This window comes from Patiria miniata, unplaced genomic scaffold (assembly GCF_015706575.1).
Source record: "Patiria miniata isolate m_02_andy unplaced genomic scaffold, ASM1570657v1 HiC_scaffold_1, whole genome shotgun sequence".
Taxonomy (NCBI): Eukaryota; Metazoa; Echinodermata; class Asteroidea; order Valvatida; family Asterinidae; genus Patiria; species Patiria miniata.
The window spans coordinates 24628006-24652739 of NW_024037047.1; the positions used below are offsets into that span (position 1 = coordinate 24628006).

At 40.1% G+C, this 24734-nt stretch overlaps 2 protein-coding genes across 2 annotated transcripts; both read left to right on the forward strand.

Annotated features, from left to right (window-relative positions):
- The first annotated feature begins 848 nt into the window (after positions 1–848).
- Positions 849–12199, forward strand: LOC119732008. The gene is made up of 7 exons (XM_038205361.1): positions 849–930; positions 3250–3576; positions 3864–4202; positions 4669–4989; positions 5112–5474; positions 5856–5960; positions 6349–12199. The coding sequence occupies exons 1-7, from the start codon at positions 849–851 to the stop codon at positions 9588–9590; spliced, it is 4779 nt and encodes a 1592-aa protein (XP_038061289.1). The 3' UTR covers positions 9591–12199.
- A 1585-nt stretch (positions 12200–13784) lies between these two features.
- On the forward strand, positions 13785–22693 carry LOC119732015. The gene is made up of 6 exons (XM_038205376.1): positions 13785–13843; positions 14286–14359; positions 20240–20575; positions 21015–21353; positions 21540–21860; positions 22299–22693. Exons 1-6 carry the CDS (start codon positions 13785–13787, stop codon positions 22691–22693), a joined length of 1524 nt encoding a protein of 507 aa, XP_038061304.1.
- The last annotated feature ends 2041 nt before the right edge of the window (positions 22694–24734 follow it).

The window sequence follows — 24734 nt, forward strand, 5'->3', positions numbered from 1 at the left end:
TTTCAGAATCTTGAAATTGGCCCGGAAAAATTAATGATGCTCTGATTAAGATTTAATGTCCTTAAATAGATCTTAAATTGACCGAACTACACTGCTTGTAAAAATATGGACTGCTCCTTTTTTAATCTGTATGCAGCAAAATTATTTTCTCAGAGCTATTTTCTTGAGAAATCATGCTGTTGCAGTGTAGAACAGTAGATATTGTCCATCCTGTATCCTGCTTCGATAGCACAATTAGTGAGCAATGGATTAATATCGTGTACTTAGTGTTGGTGTTGTCACGTTCATTATAAAAACATGTATTACGTCCAGACCTTTTCCAAAAAAAAAAAAATCTTTGCTTTTCATTTTGCCCATATTTATATGAAATGTGATACTGCATATTGGCTGGATAAGGTTGTAACAGGTTAACTTTCAAAAGAAAAATCGGGTTCTCGTAAATCATACCGCGACCAATTGATTCTTTTTTTACCCCAAACACCACACAAAAATAAACGGTGATGCAAAGCACAGTCAGGCACCACACTATTCCTCATTTGCATACGTATCCAAAACTGTTTGCTAACCAGGGTGAGAGAAGAGGTAGTGGTCAGAGCGTACTGCTCGAAAACCTGGGAACGAGGTTGTTTTTGGTTAACATGATTCGTTTATAAAGTCAGTTTTAGTATTGAAATGTAAACAAAAAAAATGTTTAACCATATGAATGAATATTTTGTTCTTAAATTGTACCCCCAGTAAATTGATGAATTTTGACATAATACGAAACGCGTTTTGCTTTTTTTTGTTCGTGACCAAAGTGAGATTTTATGTTTGTTTTCTTCAGTGAGATTGACAAATGCGTTGACATCATGGCGGTTACACACACGACAATCATTCTGTTGACAATTGGACTTTGCGAAGCAGCCTACAATATCTGTCCGGCAAACTCCAGTAAGTATTAGGCCTAGTTTTGTTAAGTAAACAAATCAAAAAAATATAATAACTGAACTTTTCTTGTCGTGGGTTTTTTTTACTCTGGGTCATACGAAAACAATTATGAGATAATTGGTGCAATTATTTGTTGAAAAAAAAACCCGGATGTTCAGTCATATGTGAATAGGTGTTTTTTTTGTTTCTACAAAGATGAAGAAAATGTTTGACTATTTAAATTAAAAAGTCCAATACAAATGTGTGTAAGTTACTTCATGAAACGTTAACCATCTTGACCACTTTTAGAAGCAATCATCAATCATGCGGTTTTGTATGAAACAGATCGCTTAAACATATTTTCTTTCCATGCTATCTTGACACTAACAAATCCAACCGGGTAATATAGCACGCAGTCATATCCCTATAGACCATGTGCCCTGTGACGTCATGCCGACCGGCAAAACATTAAAGCATATTTTGCATGTTATTTGGCCAACATTAATCAGATTACGTCAACATTAATTTTCTAAAATATTCATGTGTTAAGAGCTGTTCCTGCAATGCAGTAGAGAAATGTTTGCTGAAAGTTGGCGGCACGTTACCACAGCATCATGGGCGTCGCGAGGGGGGGGGGGGCAAGGGGCATTTGCCGCCCGCCCGCCCCCCCCCCCCCCCTTGAAAAGCAAACAAAACAAAAAAAAGGAAGAAAAAAAAGAAAAAAAAGAAAAGAAAAAAACCCTGATAAAGCGAGAATGTGTTGAGAAATACAGGCATTTCTTGGCAAAACAAACCAATTGCCCCCTCTAGAAAATATCCTGGCGACGCCCATGCACAGCATCCAATTCTGCAAACAAGTGTCACAAACAAGTGTATTATTGTTAGAAGTCTAAATACTTTTGCTAAAGATTACACTGCTTGAGCGGTTATTTCAACTTTGACACAATTTGTGTATCTATATTTAGGACCACTTCACTGGAAAAAATGCATGGTTTAAATATTAATCCGAATGGGTTGACATGTAACCCAACTGTGTGGTGAAAACTGCAACTACCCAAAAGTTGGCTGTGTTTACCATGGTATTTCAGGGTCAAGTTAACCAAAAACTTGGGTAACTAATGACCAAATTTAGTTTGAGCGACTATCGGATTTGATTAAATTCAACCCGTAGCTTGGGCTATAAAGCTTTGCTTGTCATTGTATGTACTAAGAGTTTGTGGTCAGTTTAACCCACATTTGTGGGGGAAATCAGTTACTGAATGGGGAATATTTTAACCATTTTAATATATTAGCATTGGCCTATAGGCGTAATTGACATACTGTTCAGTTATTCACGACCAAAAATGTCGAAAAAAAGTTTCAATTTATATCTAATCCAGCCAATTAGTTATCATCGAAACTTTCAACCGCTGATTTTAGCGTTTAACAAAAAAGGCCAACAAATATAGTTCTGCTTCCAATTACATGGCATTTGAAATTAGGGTAGGTATGTAGGATTTTTTTTGCTATTTTAATGGAGGCGATCATAATGGAGGCGTCTGCGTGTAGTCAAGGGTAAAAGGTAAACATTGATGGTTTTGGGTGAGGATTTTTCCTTCATTTGTTTCCCATAAAAGGTAGGTAGGTAGGGAAACCGGAAGCAGAATTTTGTTTGGCCTATTGGGTTAATCAAACTCATTTTAACCAAAAACATAATCCATTTTCTTTTACTTACAACTTGAACTATAAGTAAGTTTAACATAGTGTTCCATCCTAAACAAATTGCTGATTTAACGACTACTCATTTATTCGTGATTGCTTTAGCCCAAAATATAATTTTAAATTCCGTACCCACAGCTTTGGTTAATGTTTGACGTAGGCAGTTGTTCAGTGTCGGGTACGCAATTAACACTATGATCTGATACACCGTGCCCTCTGGAGACGTGTGTACATTAGGGAACAAAAGATTGTATACGTCTCCACTGGACAATTTCTATGAATACGTCTCCACAAGATTTTCACGAAATCAATATAATTATGGATTTTACTCAAAAACTATGAATTTCCAAAGTGGTTTGATTGGTCGCAAATGGAAGAGTTTTAGAAAAGGAATATTAAGTCCAAATTTTAGACAAGAAAATTGATTCTGGTTAAAATAAGAGCATTTTGAAACTTCACTTTCAAACTCGAAAACTTTACTACACGAGAACAAAGAAATGTCTCCACAAGGATACTAATTTCAGTATGCGTGCGGTGGTTGTGTGTGAACTGCAGGTGTCAGATCCACACCTCAGTTACAGCATTGTGCTGAAAGGTTTGACCAACAATGGCGTTGTTAAAACTAACGGTTGTTACTTGTTTCAGTTAACAGTACTCACAGTACTTTTGGTACAAGCAAGTACGTTCAACGAGGCCTATGGCACCAAGTACCTTGCCCATCCTTCCGTCCAGATGAGGCCATTAGTCGGGTCATTTGGTACAAGCAAGACAGTCCCACGACTCCTGCGCAAACGTTGATCACTCACAAACGTAACACAGACTACCCAGAGAGCGACATGTACGCGTTCGGGAAGTCTGGTTTCAGCCTCGTCATTAAAGGTGTCCAGGAGAGTGATGGGGGAAGGTATGTGTGTCAAGTCGCACCACGTGACACACTAGCTCGAGATGAAGCAATCAGCATTCAAGTTATAGGTAGGCAATATTGCTATTGTGGTGTATTGGAAAAAAAGCCTCATTTGTAGGAAGGCCCTATCTAAAGTGCCTGATTAAGATTGGACTGTATTGGATGCAGCAGAATAAAAAAAAAAGTGAATTTATGAATATAACTATTCCTATTTGCTCTTGCAATCAATATTCACTTTGTATTGAATAGTTACAATTATTCAAAAAATAGACCCCAATGGGAAATTTAATTCGTCAATGAATTATTAATCGAGGATATTATCAATTAACAGCCAATTTTTGACTTCATAACACAGGCGAAACCTTTCCAGGAGGCAGTAGTCAGGCATCTTCCACAGCTAGTTTCCAGCGAGGACGCAGGCAGACGCTACCTTGTGAGTGCGCGTCACAGACACCAGACGTAGTGTATTGGTCAACGGGAGAGGGCGTCACTATCGATACACAGATCATTGGTGCCCGTTTCTCCGATGGTGCTACCCTGCAGATCCAATATGGCGCTGATTACTGCATTGGTAGCGACGCTTCGCTTACAGTCAACTCCCTGAATGACGTTCAAGATACGCAGAGATTCTGGTGTCACGTGTTCCAGTCAAATGGTTCCCTCAGAAATTGCAACACCGGTGCCAAGATATCAGGTAATGCCAGAAGTATGTAAATCGACAGGTCGGTTTGGCAATACTTCTGCGACGAAATTAATGCAACCAAAAGATTTAAATAACACAGAAAAAGAGAATCCTTTTTTTTTCAGAACTGTTTTCCGTTGCATCCAGTTGTATGTATAAACGTGGATTTATTATATTATATCATTTGCTTGTGATTAGATATAAATATTAACCCGTGTTACATATACCCAGTTTGGTTGTTAGTTTTAGTGACTTCTTCCCAGTACTATGAGGGTCAGAAGTGAGGCTCCGTAAGCTGTTTGAGCTTGTCGGCCAAGTAGAAATAAAGGCAGTCGTTTCGTTACTCACTGAAAAAGAAACTGAATCGATTGGTCCAAGTTCTTTCTGCTAAGCTTTCTGCTAAGAAAAATGCTACAATTTTGTTGTAATCCTCTATTGTCCATGTTTAATACGTTGTACATTTTACCTTTCTTTGAAGTGGAGGCAGAGTCAACCAGTAATGCCCTGAAGGCCTCAGAAAGATATTTCTTCCTGCGAAAAGACACACAGCAGATACTCCCTTGCCTGAGCTGGACACCTGGCGACACAGCTTGTGAGGTGGAGTGGAGTAAGCTCGACAACCCAGATCGACAAGTCCTCAGTTACAACCTGTCGACTGGTGTCGTCGATTCTAGTCCTGAATTCGATCTCGTCAGTGACTTTGGTTTGGTGATTCAGTCAGTAGAGGATGACCATGCTGGAGTGTTTCGATGTGCTTTGGGAGATAAAAACAAGATAGATGTCGAAGTCCGAGTGATAGGTAGGAGTAAAGATTGATTTTGTATTATGTTAGAGACTTCAGACTTTTTTTCTCTTCAATCTGAAGGTAACTGATCTGTGGGCATGATTTTCAACCTATATTTCTTGGCTGTTTCATTGCAGGGGATCGCTTTCCATTGGACGAGGCTAACGCTACAGAAGGTGACAGTGTGACCATCAAACCTGAAAGTAGATTTTCTCTTCGATGTCCGGCCCTCTCAGACATCTCATTGACAACCAAATCAACTTTATTCTGGTCCTTTGGAGCCCCTGATGCAGAGTCTACCACTGTGATCGGCACAATGAATCTACCAGATGGTCCCATAAAGATGTCTGATCTGGGAGACAATAGCTGCCTCGGAATATCAATTGAGGGCGCTCTGCTGCTAAACAATTGCTCCCAAGATGGTGACGTCAGATACTGGTGTCATGTCTTCCCTGCGAATGGTGATCTGATCAGATCATACGTGGGTGTATTGATGGAGAGTAAGTTTATGCAATGTTTTGATCATCTACGTCGTGTTAGAACGCTTAAGCCTATTTTCTGTGACCTTACTTAAATGTTTGATGGTCACATCTTGTACCATGTTGTCCTGGTGTTGGTCTTGTTATATTTATCAGAATAATGTTGCTGTAGTTGTTTAAGGCGAAACAGTTACTGCTTTTGAAAATATACTTATAGAAATCATCTGCACTAAAAGAACGTTGATGGAAAGTGTAAATTACACGCCATGGCGTGATAATCCCTTCGAATAAACAATCACTTTTCATTTCAGGCCAACGTTTACTATTGACAAAATATGTTTGTATTCCATTCTTACAGTCTGTGTGTTAATTGTAGGTTGATTCTCCGATTCTTTGTATTAGATTCAAACGGTGCTCCTGGATTGTCCCATGTCGTCGCCATCGGTGTTTGCGTGCCTTTATGCGTCATCATTCTTCTTGGTGTCTTCAGACTGGTGGGTAAACGAGGTAAGAAAATTACAAGGTTAATAAGACAGGTCTCGGGGGAGAAAAGTAATTTGGAAACATTGGGGACTGTTGAGAGAAGTGACTACAAACCGGTGGATAAACAAGGTATGAAAACAATAGCGTTTATTAGAGAAATCTGTGGGAAACAAGTATTTAAACAATAACACACCGGAAATTTACCATGAATGTTGCAACGTTTCTCATAAGTTTGGTACCCCTGCTGAAATATTCCAATGAGCATTTTTCGATTTGTTTTTTTCATTGTTAGCTGGAAGAATTGTAGGTGAGGTACAGTTCATTGATTTACAATACTGCACGGTTAAAGTTCAAGTTCAATGAAACCTGCAGTCCAATAAATATTAATATGAAATGTTTTTGCCTTTTACAGAGCCTGTTTTAAAGAAACTTGCCAAGAAGATAAAATCATTTGTGATCATCAAATTTGAGAGAATTCCCATTACACCGTGGGTTGACGCGGGAGATGTTTGCTTCGCATCAATAGATTCAGTCTACAAGCCCTTGGAGATGTTCGTCAATGTCTCTCACGGAGGAAGCACTGTAAAGTATAAATTACACTCGGAGTCTGGTATCTTTGATGATGGTATTCCAGAATTGGCCAGTAAGCATGCTATAATACAAGGTAGACGGGGTTGTGGTAAGACTACGTTTTTGCACAGACTGATATACGACTGGGCCATCGGAAGGGAACGTGCACTATGGGGTAGAGATCAGATAGTTGTTCTTATCCCAGCTTGGTTGCTTATTAAATCTAAAACCATCGGCGAAGTAGTCGTTGAATGCATGATTCCAAAAGACGCAAACATTTCGGCCGAATCCATTAATGCACACTACGCACGAGACAAACGCAACCTGACAATTTTGGTTGATGACTGTAATGGCAAGGACGACATTGACGCTGTCATTGAATTTATGACGGTCAATGGATTTCTTGGCTGTCATTTAATTGTTACCACTAGAAACTCTAAGTTTGCAAAAGCTGCGTCACGAAAACATAACATGCGCATTGTCACCATTAGTGGTTTTTCGTTCATAACTGCTATCGAATACATTAACGTAGTATTGGATACTGCTGAAGACAACAAGAAAAGTACCCCTGAGCACACGGCAGTCAAGAGTAAAGCTAAGCCAACATCGGATTCAATTCCTCTAGAAACAAAAGCCAGCACTTCCACTGCTGGATATCCAGAGATAGAGACCCCCAAAACAGCTACAACGAAACAGAAACGAAACATTCATCGATATATAGAGGAGCACATTCTTCAACCGGATATTTCGTGTCTCCCAGCCGTCTTGGCAGCTCTCTGTCAGCTGTCAATCTGGACAAAAGGAGATGCTTTCAAACCCGACGTTACTATGTCATATTTATTCCGCACATTGGTCAAATGCAGGGTCAACAAGAAAGGAAGTCTAGAGGAAGGTGTCACTGAGGGAAACCAACTCAGGGATCCCATGAAAGACAAACTGAAGGTAATTACAGAGCTTGGTAGAGTTGCCCATTCAAGACTGATTGACAGTTATGAAGATAATGCAGACTTCTCGACAGAGGACTTCTTGAATGCGTCAGGAAATGAAGACCATATCTTGGATGATGCAATACAACTTGGACTGCTACGTCCGTTGCTCAGTGAGTCCCAGGTTGAATCTGCGGAACAAAGTATTGAGGTATCTAAAGTAAAGAATAGGAGAGCATATCTTTGTTGTAAACGGAAGGAGGAAAGAGGAACCAAACCAGATCCTATGAGGGAGGATATAGAGCTCGCTCTCCTGACAAGTCCTAGGAATAAAAGGGTTTATTTTGTTTTGGAGATTCTTGAGGAGCTTTGCGTTGCTCAGTTCTTTGCTGAGACCACGGAAAGGGTTGAACAATGGGTTGATGGCATCACAGAGATTGGTCACACAGATATTCTCCAGAGGCTTTCAAATGTATTCCAGTTTGCTATCCAAGCTAAAAAGTTTGACAGAGAAGCTCTTGTCAACTACTTCGCAAAGATCATTGTCAAAGAATACCGTCAAGCCCGACTCCTCCATGAATTGCTACAAATGCAGAATTTCGTAGAGTTGTGTCTCCAGCTGAATTTCGAGGGGCAGTGTGAGGGCGCCTTGAACAAGAAGCTGAAATCGGTCTTTCCTGACGGGAGGGTCCGCTTAATTGGGATATCGAGTTACAAATTGCGTCTGTTGTCGTACCTACTCGAACATGCTCAGCCAGACGATAGGAGCAAGCTGAATGTGAAGTCTATTGAATTATTGCGAATTGGTCAACATGACTGGTCTGAGCTCAATGAATATATTGAGCACTTTGTCCACGGGCAAAAGGTTCCTGAGTTGAAGACAGAGCATACAAAAACTGAAGAGAGTCAGCCATCGACAACTGAAATCTACAAGGGAACAGTCCCATCATCACAGGAGGACATCGAGGAACTCCGACAGATTCCCCCACCTATTAGAAGTCATCCATCTGAATCTGAACACAATAATCCGATACAGAAGGAGGTCCAATCTACAAAATCCGAGCTTCAACCAGGTAGGGAAAACAAATGTGACGAGGTATCGCTTTCAACCCAATCAGAGTCCGATGTCGGCGACTCATCAAGTGAGGCTTGTGGTAATGAGGACGAATCTATAAGCAAGCCTAGAAATGTTGATATTGAATCGTGTGATATCATTGACATTGAAAATGAACAGGCTGTTCTCAAAAAGCTGCGTGAAAGAATAAAATCCAGCAACCAAGACATGCCTCGGTTTCCTCCTGACGAGTCAGACATCAGTGTTCTTCATACTGTGCAGTCTTTTGGTCTACAGGAGCTCTTAGAGTCACAGGCAGGGGAGTGCTACTCATCGGGTGCAGCAAGAGACCTGGCTCGCTACCTTCCTCGTCTGGAAATGCTTGAGAGTCTGGTTCTGGTTGGGACGATTCTGAGTTCTGAGGCTATTTCCGACTTGGCAAGAAATGCTGACCAACTCCCAAACTTGAAAAAGCTGGATCTCCGACTGAATAAACAGTTTGACGACAGAGCCTTTGTGGCGGTAACAAGCTTACTGCTGCGTAAGTGCAACAATTTGACGGATCTGAGACTGTCTCTGTGCAGAGTACAAGATAAAGGGTTTGATGAAGTTCAGAGGGAAATGGAGAAGGATGGCGCGGTGTTGTGGGGAAGATTAAAGACACTGTATCTGCTGCATGGATCACCCGCTGAGAAGTTTGCAGGATTCCTGAGCCATAGTTTAAAGTACTTTCATTTTGTTGAATGTCTCCATGTCTCAGCCACTTATAAAAGTGAAGAAATACGGGACGAAATTCAGGGGGAGTTCGAACAAAATATGAAAAATCAGAAAATCATGACGAATCTGGAAGACCTAGACATCGGCAACATGGAGACATTGAAGGCGAGACTGGCGCCCTTGGATCTCCCTAAGAAGAGAAAGGGATCTGGACTCTTGCCAACGTTTGGGACAGCCGTAATAGACATGGGGAAAAGGACAGCAATCGGCTTGTGGAATCGGAACAGAAAACAGACGGTAAGCGAGAGCGAAAAGTCGGCAGCAGACACGATGTCTGGTCCAACACGTGCTGTTTCAGTAGATGCGATGTCGGATCTACGAATGTAATTCCCGATCTTTAGGTAATAATTGCTATACAGGCCGAGTAAAGCAACCGCTTCCCAAGTGGCAGGACCAATTTTTCAATAAGGTGTTCCATGCCACTTTGACAATCTAGGATAAGATTAGTACAGGGATCATTTCAATGTCTCATATACTTTTCAACTCACGACATTTTGAACACAAACACCCGTCATGCCTTATGGTGCCTTACTCTGTAAACTGTCATCTCTCTACAATATCACTGAGGACCTGTGGATCCGGTCTTTTATTCGTGAACGCCAACAGCGGGTCGTGTACCGTGGATACTACTCAGTCTGGTCAACAGCATCGTCTGGAGTGCCACAAGGAAGTGTTCTCGGACCCCTGCTGTTTAACATGTTCATCAATGACTTGCCGTCTTGCCTAAAATCATCGTGTGTACTGTTTGCCGATGACACTTTAATTTACCCGTCAACACTTCTGATCAGGAACTTTTACAAGTGGACATGGACATTATGTCTCAGTGGTGTGTAGAGAATAGGATGAGATTGAATCTGGTTAAGAACAAAGGGGTTAGATTTACCGGTAAACGAAATCCAATTCAACAAACATATAAATTGAATTCCGGATCTCTTGAAATTGTTAAAGAAGTAAGTATCTATCTATGTTAAACAGCCAACTCACTTGGTCTAGTCATATCCGTTATATTACATCCCGTGCCAACAAGATGCTAGGCTTATTATCTTGTATGTCCAGGGGCTTTCTCTACGCGTGCTCTCCTTTGCTTGTACAAGCCGCTGGTTTTGACACATTAAAGGTTATGACGTCAGTTTATACATCTCGTCTCTAGAACTCAACGTTTACACTGCTCTCCCATTCATGCATTTCCTAGACTCTGGGATGAATTGCCTAAACAGTTTCGTATTGATTTTGTGATAACTTCGCTGAATTCTTGGTTAAGAAGCCTGAAAGATTTTGTTTGCTCCTCTGAGTGAATTGTAATCATCTTCCTCGCTCCAGTCTTTTTAATGTGCTTTTGATATAATGCAGTTTTTATAGATATATATATATATTTCCTACCTTCATTGTACATTTGTGTGCATGTTTGTGTGTTTTAATTCATTGTTTGTTTCCATCATCATGTCTTTATGTAAGGACTTTTCTCAACTCTAGCCGGTTTTCTCTTTTTGTAAAGGGTTTGGTTTTTACTTCTAAATTCAGTGTTGTTTTCTTTTATTCTGACACTTGTTTTTCTGTCATCATCCTTCCGCATTCTTTTGATCATGGTAATTTTTTTTGGTCATCTTTCCCCGCTTAAGTCACCTCAGATATTTTTTGATGTTTTAATTCATTCATTGTTTTGTATCTTTGCCTTTTTAATCATCCGTCCCCGTTTTGGTCATTTTTTTGAGTTTTTTTTATCTTGGTAATCTCCCTCACTTTTGTTTGAAACATTTTAGTGCATGTTTATATATGTATATATAATGCACTTGCTTTTTTATGTATTGATATGCTTTTTTATATAGCTTTTTATTTATTATCTATTATAGCTTGTTTATCGGTGCAGCAGGTCCTCCAACCACAGTACTTTTGCTGTTCCTTGCTTTCTTTATAATGTTGCGAGAATGGCTAAATAAAATAATAATTATAATTCATTCCACGAATCACAAAAAAGTACGTGTTCTTTGAACAAAACGAAAACAATTCACGTGCATCCCTATTCAAAAAAGACTGATGGTACAATCGGCATAAACAACCTTAACATTCTTAACTCTTGGATATTTTAAGGAGCATGTAAAAGATAAGTTTGAAGGAGTTACGATGCCATAGTAGCTAGCCTAGAAACTGTGCAAATATAATTATAGTTTGCTGCTTAATTATCATAATATCAGAAAAAAAATGAGATCAGTTGTATTTTACTTCAAGTGTATTTTTGTATTGTTTGGCATTGTAATTCTGCCGAATGGTGTCTTGGCAGATAACATGCTTTAAAAATATAGGCGTTTTACGTTATGCGTTACAGTTGATTTCCCGGGCTGTACTTCGACGTTTCACCCCATGTATGTTTTCTTCATAACTATTTGTTTTATCAAACACTAAACAAACTGAATCGAATATCCAATGGACACCTATCCCCCTCCCTTCACATTATGGAATAAAAACTTAAGCATTGCAGACCAGCAGGGATTTTCTTGTGTTTAGGTATTTCAATATTGATTTATATTGTAAATGCAACATTGTTAAGTAATCTATTTTCCATTAAACTAATGTTTATTACCCGCAGTAGCTGTATATCCACCATCATGACGTTATATTGAAGTTAAGGTCATTTCTGAAAAAAAAATCTGAAAAAGTGTATACTGTGTAACATTACTTTGCAGAAGGCAATTATGAGAGAAAATTACTTTTTATCGCTAAAGTAGTAGACTTTAATGACACAGAAGTAAGTAGGTGCCAACGTTCCCAAGTGCTTTGCCGAAGTACTAAAGTGCTAAAGTCCAATGTATATGTCTGGAAAAAGGAATAAGGGAAAAAAATGAAGTCTAGAATAACGTGAGGAAAATGCATGTAACAAAATTAGACAATGCCATTATGACACTTAATTAAATTATGAATATATGGTGATATTATTTAGATGAAAGCTTGTTAAGTGAAGTGTAATTTCTGCTTGTGTTTTTTGTAGTTTAATATTAAAAAAAACAATAGCCCACCAAGTTAGCTAGTTAATAAGTTGTGCCTGTCCGTCCGTCCGTGATTATCTCTTTCCTCTAACACGTAATTGTTTCAATTATGTCCTATTTCCACACCAAGCCGGTAGACATTTTCCCCCAACCTAGAACACCCCCCCCCCCGCGCATTTTTGGCCTTTGGGAAAACATGGGTCCCTGTAATGTGTTCCATGAACATGAAATCAAATCCGATAGCTTGATTGCATTCAGCAGCCAACATGAAGGTGTGTTTTCTTCTGTTAATTCATTAACAGTAAATGTACGGTCATACAGGTGTGTATTTGGCTGCAATCGGGGACCCCCTATTGTCCCTCTTTTGTTTGTACTTTTTAGGAAGACCTCCCATATGTTTTGTACACAAATCCAAATTGGGGACTTCTCGGGAATTGGGGACCTTATTGTCCTCTATTGTTCAACCTCCCCTATTGAATACAGAAACAAATTCATGTGTATTCCTGTACAATAAACGTACACACTTCCAAGATGGCTGTAGTGCAAACGATCTATGTGAACTATAAAAGCACCGTGTAGAATCATTTCCACTTGGTTTGCACTAAAATATAAAGCCCGAGACTCAGGTTTGAAAAATCCCATAAGACTCCGGGAAATTCAGTTATGCTATTTTGTTTGTATATAACCCACAGATCAGGGAAAATCCACAAGCTCTGGGATAACCCACAGATCTGGGAAACCCACACTTCTGGGAAAACCCACAGCTCTGGAAAATCCACAGCTCTGGGAAAACCCACAGCTCTGGGAAAACCCACAGCTCTAGACCTCTGTAAGCGCGCCCTCATTGTTTATTTTATTATCTGGGGTGGGGAGAGAAAGGAAAATGTTGCTAGAAGGGCTGAATATTACATTGCAGGTATTACCGATTTATGCAAATTGGGTATATTTCCATCACTTGGATTTTTTAGGACTATATGTTATGATAGGGACTTTATATAAATGCGCTGAGGTGAACACATTCTGTTGCACTTTGGTTTGCGGCTCATTTTCTAAAATTAAGTAGTTTGCGTGGACTATTCAGTTGAGCTTTCGTGTATGAACTTAAATTGGTTGGTGGAAAGTGGGAAGGAAGTTGTGCGCACAGGACAGACAACGGGTCTAAGAGGAATTATCGTATGCACACGGTGGCACGTCATTGTTTATACAGTGCCATTACATGCTTCCGTGTAATGTACTGGTGGGCATTCTCCATGTAAAATATTCAGAGCTCAAGCGTACAGACAAATGAAGCTACTACAGCTGGTTCCCGATCACTTCAATCAAAAGTAGGGTGGGGACCAGCCTCAGCCACTCCCGACGTTACAAAAAAATAATACAATACAACCGTCAAAAATAATACGGAAAATAAATGAATTTACATAAAATCTAATTTCTTGCAATTATGATATTTTTATACAAAAATGTGTGTGGAATAAAAAAACAAAAAACATTCGAATTCAAATACAAAATAAATTGTTCTACGAGATTAAATGGAGATTAAATGGAGATTCATTGTTCCCCTATTTCGGGCCACGTTGGCACCCCTGTGGTCAACACTAGGTGAGTAAAACTTGTTAGTAGACTAATTGGATTCCTCCTATGGGGGATGGGTATGGGTCTACAAGGGAGTGGTGCACTAAAACAATGATTACCATTACTAATGTATTGCAACCTTTCCTAAAACAAACGAAGACGCCATCGACTCCCGGAAATAACAATGTACGTTATATTAAATGACTTGAAACAATCTAAATATGATGAAAGTGGTCCTAGAATACACTGGCAGTGTTTCAAAAGAAAAGAAAAAAAGAAAAGAAAATGCAACCATATGAAGAGCTTTAATCTAAGTGGGGTGAGGCCTTTTTTATGATAATTGTCTCCTCGTTGTATTAATTCGCGGTTAATTATTAAATACTGGATAGACCTTTGGACTTAAATTCACGAAATAATATTTTGAAGTAGAATATAATAATGTATCGTTAACCCTGACTTCATGCATCAGGAAAATACTGGTCAGATTGATGCTATTTGCATTGGAGATATGTACAGCTCAGCATACATGTCCCAACAATGGCGGTGAGGTTTTCAACATAATGTGCATTTGTGCATGCATGGTGCTGGTGTAGCTTGGAGCAGTATTAATATTAACATACGGTGCGCATTTCAGTATCGCAGTGGCCATGTAACAGATTTATTTAAATGCATCACCGCAAATTGTTGTGTTCCGTTTAACTTAATTTTCAACCTTTCTATTGTGATTTTCAATGGTGTTATTGTGCTTTTTTTGTTTGCTCATATTCGTGACAAAATAATTGTGACATCATTCAAGGCAGAAACTCCAGTGCTACGGCTGATTCCTCGTCAAAATTTGCTAAAATTCGGCATTTTTTTGCTGTCAGTGATACATTTTCAGTTTTGGATAATTCTTGATGTTATGACAGTAGGCGAATGAGCAAACATTATTATGCACAGAAAGTTTTGAATTAGATTTTTTTTCTAGCTGCACTTTGAACAGCAACTGTCAAACTGAAATATTGTGCATTAAATGACATCACAACATTTTAAACGTTTGAAAAGTGTCTTTAAAAACTTTTACCAAATAAGGGCATCTCATAATTTCCGTACAGTTTATAGGATTTGATATTTTCAAAACATATGTTCCTATGTAAATGTCATGTCTTGAAGTGTCTTCCAAACTTTCTGTTTAATACAAAAAAAAAAAAATCAAGAGTGACATGATTGTTTTGAGGAGTGAGTTTGTTTTTGCATTCAAAAGGGAACTTTGAACAATAGAGGACCATAGGGTCCCCAATTCAAGAAGGGTCCCCAATTAGGCGATGAATACAAAACATGCGGGAGATCTTCCTAAAAAGTACAGACAAAAGAGGGACAAAAGGAGGTCCCCGATTGCAGGCAAATACACACTCGTATGCATGGGGGTCGGGGTCTTTGGGAATAAATGCACAAATCGTATTGCATGGGGATGGTTTTTTCGACACTGAAAGCATTGAACACACGTGTGTGATTTTTATTTTCTTAGATCAATTAAGGCTCTCATATTGAAAGGGTGTTTGCATTTTCAAAAATTCACATCTGTTGCTCATCGGTGGATTCACCAAGCATTTTGTTTTTGGTATCTATGCATGCAATTTCATGGAATCTTTCCCCGCATTGCCATAAACCTATAAAATAAAAAAAATAAAACAATAAAAATGCACTCTAAAGAAGCTCGGGTGGGATTTGAACCAGAAAAAGGATTCAAACGTATGTGATTTATGTATAGTCATAATGACACTTCTGGGTCAAAATGACACTGTTATACCACTGACACAGAAGATGATCAAGACAAGCATTATGTTCACCCCAAAAAGTTTCCCTACAGGCCAAAGAGAATCTAAATATCATTCCGTTTCAAAATGTGACACGTACTTTTTAGATGGAGTCTTAAGGCCAAAAAAAAATGTTTAGCGCCCTCACCCGCTACCTTTTTGGAGGCTGCCTCTTTTTTTAGCATGAAAAAAAATTATGCATTTGCAACCGTGGCCTCACTCTTGCCTCTTTGTCTGTTGCATCTAGCCCATATAAAGCTGGTATGTCATTCCTGAGTCTAAGTGGCGGCCATTAGGACAAAGTTGGCGGCCATCTTGAAAAATATCCCGGTCAGGCAGCCATTTTGAAAGGGAAAAAAAGTAAAAAAAAGGGCCTCCTCCTTCCTTTTTTTTTCAAAAAGAAGGACGCAAAACATGTTTTTTTTTTCCTTGGCCTGAATTCTTAGTTTCGTTTGGGTCATTGTGTCATTGTGTCAATGGGTTGTATGTTGTAATCGGAGTACGCTAACAATATACACTTACAGGGGGCCCCTTAAAAGGCAAATTAAAAGGTCGATTGTAGTTACCAGCGACCAGACAGGCGCGTTTTTATGTTAATCCGTTAACAACATCGTAAATCATATCCCTGTTCTATAAAAAAACAGACCTCAGAAATATCGCTGCAGTGCAATCGACCTATGTAAATTGTAATCCATCACGGGGCAGGTGCTGTGAATGCAAGGAGAATGCGTTCGCCATTAAAGGGGCCCTCTTTTCGTGTACACTGATTCAGCGTTGTGCAGTGTGGTGTCATGCATTTCAATATTTAAGAGGTTGTGGAATGCTGAACGTCCTTTTGTTTTAACAATTGAGGCAATAATGGCCATCTATCGCTCTTATACTTTCAAACACGATCTAACTATGGGTTGTGTGATTTTCGAGAATTAAAGGTGGCCCTAACTGTTTATCATGTACAACCGATAGTTTTTTGTTAATCTGTTGACTATTTTCAACAACAACGTTCGGTATGTTTTGTACATTAAAACCGGGAGCCAAGGATGATGTTCGGTGCAGCCGAATGTTCGGTATAGCGGTGTTCGGTATATCAGCGTTTCACTGTAGTGAAAAATGGCAACTTTGTTTTTCCGAGAGTGACAGAGATGAACAATTCCTTTTCATAACATTTTTGTGAGTAAATTGAACAGGGAAATGCTGACCTCCTCGTGGCTATTCCATACTAAGTTTGAGTTGAAACTGCCCGAAGAAGAGACCAGCGAAAACAAAGATACTGCAACTGATTCAGCTGCAAACACTGGTCCGTTAAAAATCAAACTGTTTTATCCAAGGACTTGCAATAGGCCTATCATACATTTGTTGTAAAAATTTTCAGATGAGCATAACAAATCCTACTACAATTGTCTTCATGATTTGCGGACAATCCTCAAGTTATTCTAGTGAATAACTAGTCAAAAGAGACGACACATCGTTGGTCCATATTCCAATACGCGTACGACACGTATCACGGCAGTGGATATGGTCGATGGGCCGTGTCCCAGAAGTAATGTTGTACGGTTAGCAGTGTCACAAGCTCCGGTCAACTCCCTCACGTTGCCTGGTGCTTTTTACATATACGTGCACCACACAAAAAGTAGTCATTTTATGTTTTCTTTCCTTCTTAATTGGAACCATTTTTAATTTTCACAACGTGAATAATTTGAGCTTGAAATTGTTTACTTTATTGTTAACCAAAACAAGCTGCAAACTAGGCCCTGCATGAGACCACTCGTACATGTACCGTTTACGCGTAAACGTCGTTACATATCCAAGTTCCGGGTACAATACCAAAATCAAAATCCCGGTTGCAAACCATTCACTTACAAGTAACAGTCCCAAAACATAACGAGCACTATATGTTCAGTACCTACATACGTGTTTATCCAGGAACTTCCAGTGGCATACAATCTGTCATCATATCCAAAGAAATTCGAGGGGAAAATGAAGCCTACTCGAACGTGTACTGTAGAAATTTGAGTTTCGATTGTTCGGGAATATGAACGGAGCATAGCCAAGTTTAAATGGGTCTACGTTTCTCCAAGATTGGCCATAGATGAGTGGTTCCAAAACAGTCTTAACTATAATCAGTATCGCAGTTATTTCTTGTCGAATTAAATTCTAAAGGCTTTGAACAAAGACAAACGTGAACTTTGAAGCCATACAAAACAGTTCTCCAACGTGCACTTTGCACTTTGGTTTGTGGTCCCGTCCGCAACCCCTTCTGTGGATATGGATCCACGCCCGGGCCGGGCGCGGGCTACTCAGATAATTTTGTTTTCCCAAACAACCCCGCCTTTCATGGTTGTTGAGCGCCCTCTACGATACTTGTGTCATACGTACGCAGGCATATATTACCATGAATTCCTGGATTTATCGAGCAGTTCGTTAACTCAGTTGATAGGGTTGTGAATTTATAACGCGACGGATCCTAGCGGTATGGGTTCGAATCATCATTTTTACCCGATTTTTTCTTTCTTTTCTTATCTGAGGCATTTGGAGATTTTTTTTTCTGAGAGTAATAAAGTCAGAATTTGATTACATTGAAATTAATGTCTTTGTTTTTTATTCTATATTTTTTTATCATTTTTGTTAGAGAAGTAAAGTCTAAAATGTCATGGCGTTCACCCCCATGCGGATGTCGTTTGGGGAAACAAATTGCTCGGGCTGGGCCGGAGACAGCTCATCACACTGCCGCTCAGTGGCGTGTCCAGAGAGGGTGACAGAGGGGGCACTCTGCCCTCTCCCCTGGCGGGTTTTTGTCACAACATTGTTGTTCAGCAATTATTTCAATAAATGGTTGTGACATTCCAAATTCCAAAAAAAGAAAACCCACTAAAAAATCATTACAATGCGGCGTGAAAATGGGTATGTAATTTGCAGTATGCATAATAATGGTCATTTTTTGAAGAGCGCCCCAATTTAAAAGGTGGGAACCCCCCCCCCTACCCCCCACCCCCACCCCCCCCCCCCCCCCACCCCCCGTGTACGCTACTGCGGTCGCTTAAATTTACTGTCGCGACAGGCGTCAGTACGGTACCGCCGTTGTTTTTCTGTACAGGCGAGTAGCAATTCTAAATTCTCTTTTGAGCAAAGAAGACCGTATATAAATAGTCTTCCCGTATAAAATGTAAAGGCTGTGCAATGAGCGCATCATTTATATCAGCGATCTATCCGTTTGGCGGAAATTCAAAGAAAAACATAAATTTAATCTCGGCGCTCAGTGTTCTTAGTGGTGTGGTTGCAGCCTTGGCCTAGCCTTGTTTGATGCGCTCGCTACCCGTACACATATTAAATATAAATATTTTTAAATTCCAAAACTTTTACGAGCGTCACAATTTCGTCCCCGAATTTCCAGCTTCATAGTTAAATTGTTCAGGGTGCACAACAAATAGCGTGCGTGAATGATCAATGATGTTCATGTGAAAGACGTTTCTTTTACTATGGTTGGTGGTTGGGGCAAACACAAACGAACAATCCACAAACTATAATTACAAACATTGTGTAACTATCAAAACACTGAATAATTAACAGAAACTACCAAAAAGTCAATGCGATTTTTTTTGGGGGGGGGGGGGGGGGTGGGGGGGAAAGCTGTTGCCAGCTACGGTTGAATGTATGCAGCACGTGGCTTCCCATACAAAATATCGCTTAATTGAGACCTATTGTAAACAAAAACCTCTAAATGCGTGGAGTGATTTGCCAAAAAAAATCGCAAGAACGCTACATTGCAAGTCCTGCTTATGACGTCATTATTTTTTAACTGTGATTTGTTTGCTGCCCCCAACGATTTTTACACAAATTGCACTTTTGGGCCTAGACATGACATAAGAAACAGCTCTCAAAATACCTTTTGTATTCATTTCATGAAAGAAACAACAGTCTGTTTTATGTAATCATATCTTAAGCTACATATAACCACAACATGGACATGTCCAGCGAACCACAACCTCTTTAAGCTGCATGCGTTTTTCCCCTTTTCTTTGCATCCATCTTAGGTCGATGAAAGAAAGTAAATGTTCTAACTACTTATGGTTTTTCACACTGGAATTCTCCCTATGTAAGCAACATTTCCTAATAGCTTATTAATATTGTCTGCTCGCTGGCATTTTAGTACAAGGCGGTAGAAAGACCTTTCTTTATTTTAGTGACTTCGTAATTAATAATTCTCTGCCTCTTTCCTCCTGTCTATCTATTTTCTATAGCCCTTAACCCATTTCCCCCGTATGTTTGGTTGATTGATTGTATTGCTTTAAATTTTCAAAATCAAACAAATAATTGAGCTCTCTAAAGACGCTATCTGTTGTCTATACAAAGGACATTTTTGTTTTCTTTTTTATGTTGCTATTTTCTACAGCAATACAAAAATTATGCATTTGTTAACAATAAATAGACCAAACACAGAAGGCATTCTATAACATTAAAATATGGCCTCAAGTATCTAACATGATACTGATCTTCTAATTGAATGTTGATTGTTTTTACTTTTTTCGGTTTTTTTTTGGGGGGGGGTAGGGTGGTGGCTCTTGACCTAGATTGGTCTGGAGCCTGCTTACTTGGCTTGGCTTGCATTGGATTTATTATTTTTTAAATTTAGGTGAAAACGTTGAACTTGCCTTTGGCTTGTCCAACACCCAAGCCTACTTGCAGCAAGGCTTTTGGCACCGAATTCCCTGCCCAACGTTCCGTTCTGGAGAGAAAACAGACGGCGTCATTTGGTACCGGGGAAGCAGTATAGACGACCCATCAAAGGTCCGTCTGCTCAGCCGCTCCTCGACCGGAGACTTTCCAGCCAGTGAGAGATATGCCTTCTTGTCTGGTTTCAGCCTCCTCATTAAAGGTGTCGAAGAAGCTGACCAAGGGAGTTATCTGTGCCAAGTGATACCGCAAGAGACTGGATTCAGGGTTCGGAGAATATATCTACACGTCATAGGTAAGACCACTGCACGTACTTCTGATATGCAACGTGCTAAGTGTTAGTCAGTTGCATGGCGCTGTTGTCAACTTTACGGAATCCAGTGGAGGACACATCGCGTGCACACAATGGCTCGCGTGCGCAAATCATTTGCCAAATGGAGCGCAGAGCACGCCGATTAATGTTGCATTTACAAACCTTTATTAGTGTCTGTGAGCTTGGCATGGCAAGACGGACGCTACTGAGCGCGGGTGACGGTTAAGTAATGGCGATACATTGTCTTTCAATACCGGCTTCTTTCGTCTATGTCACCGTTGAGGGGGTACGTTGTAGCGCACAACTACCACAGGTTGGTTTGGCTGGTCAAGCAAGCTGATTTCTAACCGTGTTCATGTTTAAAACTAGATTTTGCGAAAAGTCGCATGTGATAAAACTAGTATTTAAAATCTTTTTCAAGGTAAAATGTTCCCGGCGAGTCCAAATGACACGTCATCTGCTCAAAGTCTACAGCGAGGAACAAGGCAAACGCTACCCTGCCCATGCACATCACAGACACCAGACGTAGTGTATTGGTCAACGGGAGAGGGCGTCACTACAGATACACAGATCATTGCTGCGCGTTTCCCTAAAGGTGTTACCATACAGATCCAATATGGCGCCGATTACAGCATTGGTAGCGACGCTTCACTTACAGTCAACTCCCTGACTGACGTACAAGATACACAGAGATTCTGGTGTCACGTGTTCCAACAAGACGGTTCGCCCCAGAATTGCTTTACCGACGGCTCTCTCTCGGGTAATTCTTACTTTTGCTTGTTTTGTTTTACTATAAAGAAATAGTGTACCCAAATTGAAATCGATCCTATCACAATTCAAATCACCAGTCACTGCAGGTCAGAAAAACAACAGGGTGAATTGACTGCGATCATTCAATACATTAGTTTCATATTCATGAAGGTCGTGTTTTTTTTTTTCATCGTAGACGAGCAGCAGCCTACTGATGATCCTTTGAAGGCCTCAGAAGGATTGTTCTACCCGGCGAAAGACACTCAGCAGATACTCCCTTGCCTGAGCTGGACACCGGGCGACACAGTTTGTGAGGTGGAGTGGAGTAAAGTCGACAACCCAGGTCGACAGGTCCTCAGTTACAGCCTGTCGACTGATGTCGTCGATTCTAGTCCTGAATTCGATCTCGCCAGTGACTTTGGTTTGGTGATTCAGTCAGTTGGTGATGACCATGCTGGGGTGTATCGTTGCGCTGTTGGAAATTATTCTTATAAAGATGTCGAGGTCCGAGTTATAGGTACAATACTCTGAGGAGATTTTTTATTATTTAAGTTGGGACTATCACAGTTGCAGTTCTTATAGACCGATTCATATGCCCTTCACTCCCCACGTAGATAACAACACGTGCTCCTCAATTCACAAAGGAACTTAATCACGGCTGTGATTGGTCAAAACATATAGTGCGGGGCTTAGTTGATCCTAAGAATGACAAAGGCATTACTATGCTGTTGTCCATCAACTGTTACTTGCATCCGGAGTCGTGAAGGACTGGTGACGGGCTCGACATTTAACACCGACTTGAGAAGAGTCTGTTGCTCGAGTAAATAAAGACGTTTTCCTAAGCTTATGAAAAACAATTGCAGATACGCTTCTTACATCTTGCAAAAAGAATTATAATACTTGCATTTGACAAATTATCACAATCTCTTCCGCAATTATGTTTTTCATTGTTCAGGAAACTATTTCCTACTGGATGGAGGCATCGCTGTTGAGGGTAGAACATGTACCTTACAACCTGGTAAAAATTTAACACTTCAGTGTCCTTCCGCCTCGTCTATCTCCATGACGAGCAAGGCACATTTATATTGGTCCTTTGCCGCCCCTGATGCACGGATCACCACTGTGATCGGCACGCTGAATCTACCGGATGGTTCAATGGAGATGTCTGATTTGAGAGACAACGACTGCTTCCAGATAACCTTAGAAGGTTCCCTTCTCTTGAACAACTGCTCTCAAGATGGTGACGTCAGATTCTGGTGTCACATATTCCCAGAGAAGGCATATTTGCTAAGGTCATTCGTGGACGTAGAACTTGAGACTTTAAACGGTAACTACATACTGCATCGTTAGGAATAAGTTGTAAGTCCTCGCATGTCAATCACCTGCCAATCGCAAGTCACTCAATCGCAACTCGAGTCATAGGATTTCCAAATAAAATAGCGTGAGGGAAATCCCTTAAGGACATGTCATAGTTAATTCTATGTTATATTGTTCTTGCGACCTTGCGATAAACTTGTGATTTCACATGTGATGGACTCATGAATTCCTTTGTAATGGACTCAATCCACTTAAAATCTTCTCCCTTTTCGCAAAATATTCATCTGTACTCTTAAAATATCGCTAGTCTCAAAAGTTCTTTTTTACTATGCTCCCCTCTTTGTGCCTATTACTGACTGACTGACCGACCAAACCACAAGTACTTTTGGGGTACTCATACAAAGGGAAATTTAAGGGACAATGTTACCCAACTATACTCACCTCAGAAAACGGTACCCCAGAAGTTAAATTGTAAAGAAGAGTAATAAGAGGACAGCATCACAGTAATCAAGAACTCCCATCTGCTGGGAAGTCCGAATGACCGACCACATTTCACTCGTTATCGTCAGGGATTACCACGTAACACCAACAATTTGGATAAATCTGACCCTTGTGCTCGCACATACAAATGAACAAATTTCCTATTGTAAATTCCCACTCCGAAGCAATGAAATGGACTTGTGCTCTGAGACAACCTTTGCTAAGTTTCTTTGTCTTTTTCTGGTATATTTTTTTTTACTCCAGACCCAGTTGAACCTTGTGTCATATGGATTACCAAGGTAACATTCGTGATCGTTGTGGTGTTTAGCATGGCATCAATACTGATTGTCATTGGAGTGTGTTATCGAAGAGACAGGCGACGAAGGGAAAGTGCACACGGCAGATACGACATTGCACAGGTACTCTTCTTTGACTTTGGTAGTCTTCGTTCAAAACTGGATTTGACTGATCTTAGGGGAGTACGTACTAGGGAGGCTGTATTATAGGGATGGGAATGCAAATCCAGTCTTGAACAAGGTTTTCCAAACTTCGCTTTTGTTTCCGACTTCCGCTCAATATCTGGCAGTGTGGATGGCTCCGTACCAAGTGGAAGTGTTGAAAAACTGTCACCTCATAGTCTAAGATTTAATGCGGAAGAGGAATCTACGCATTGTGCTATGTTTCAAATGTAAGGCGCCCTTAAAATACCATGGAGCGAAGCTTAGGTTTTGAAACCCACTGCCACCAGTATGTAATACATTGTTTATTTTAATTCAATTGATTTTCTTCAGGGAGACGACAATCAATCACCGTCGACGATTCTGAGGTAAACATTTGACAATTCGACCCATGGACTTATTTTGCATCGTCGGTTGGATAATTATGACTATGGTCTCATAAAGGAAACACATAATATTATGTGTGCATGGCCTCGAATAAGGGGGGGGGTACAGTTGATCTATTAATGAGGGACGTCATTTTGAAGGTGAAAAAAACATGACCATGATTAGCAGGTTTTTGTAGATGTACCTTTGCATAATGGTACAGTTAAACATTCCAAGTTCATCAACAATCGTACTTCTGAGGTTAAAGAGATTAGTTTCAACATCTCCAATAAACGAGAGATTTCCCATAAACTATGCACACATGCCTTCACTTTCCTCGTGAACCCTTATTGACCTGTATGGCATTAGGCCTACTAAAATAAACAAGTAACACGTGCAATTGGTATAGGACGCTGTACTCCGGAAAAATAATTTCCTGTATGAAAGGGAAATAGGGAAGCGCAGATTCTAAAGACAGATGACATTAGGACAGTCAAGACTCCTGGCAGGTTCACACTTCATGCGAATGCGAGTTTGAAGCGAAATTGACGCCAGGAAACAATACTGACCGACTGCTTCAAAGTATCAAACTTGGCATATTTGTATTGCTTTAGAGCAGATATATTACACGAAGGACCAACGATATTCTTCTGGGAAGGGTGCATAATTTGCATAATTTACATAGGGATAAAAAGAAAGCTATCCGCAAGTATAGTGCCTCGGGATATTCGGTCTCGGTTTTGATATTTTTAGATAAAAGGGCTGTATAT

Excerpts from the sequence above, each read along its gene's own strand:
- LOC119732008 (XM_038205361.1), top strand. The coding sequence starts at position 849 with ATGGCGGTTACACACACGACAATCATTCTGTTGACAATTGGACTTTGC. Across the intron at positions 931-3,249 it reads TATCTGTCCGGCAAACTCCA|TTAACAGTACTCACAGTACT; the intron begins GTAAGTATTAGG and ends TACTTGTTTCAG. Across the intron at positions 5,475-5,855 it reads CGTGGGTGTATTGATGGAGA|ATTCAAACGGTGCTCCTGGA; the intron begins GTAAGTTTATGC and ends TCTTTGTATTAG.
- LOC119732015 (XM_038205376.1), top strand. The coding sequence starts at position 13,785 with ATGGAGATTCATTGTTCCCCTATTTCGGGCCACGTTGGCACCCCTGTG. Across the intron at positions 13,844-14,285 it reads ACCCCTGTGGTCAACACTAG|GAAAATACTGGTCAGATTGA; the intron begins GTGAGTAAAACT and ends TTCATGCATCAG. Across the intron at positions 21,354-21,539 it reads TACCGACGGCTCTCTCTCGG|ACGAGCAGCAGCCTACTGAT; the intron begins GTAATTCTTACT and ends TTTTCATCGTAG.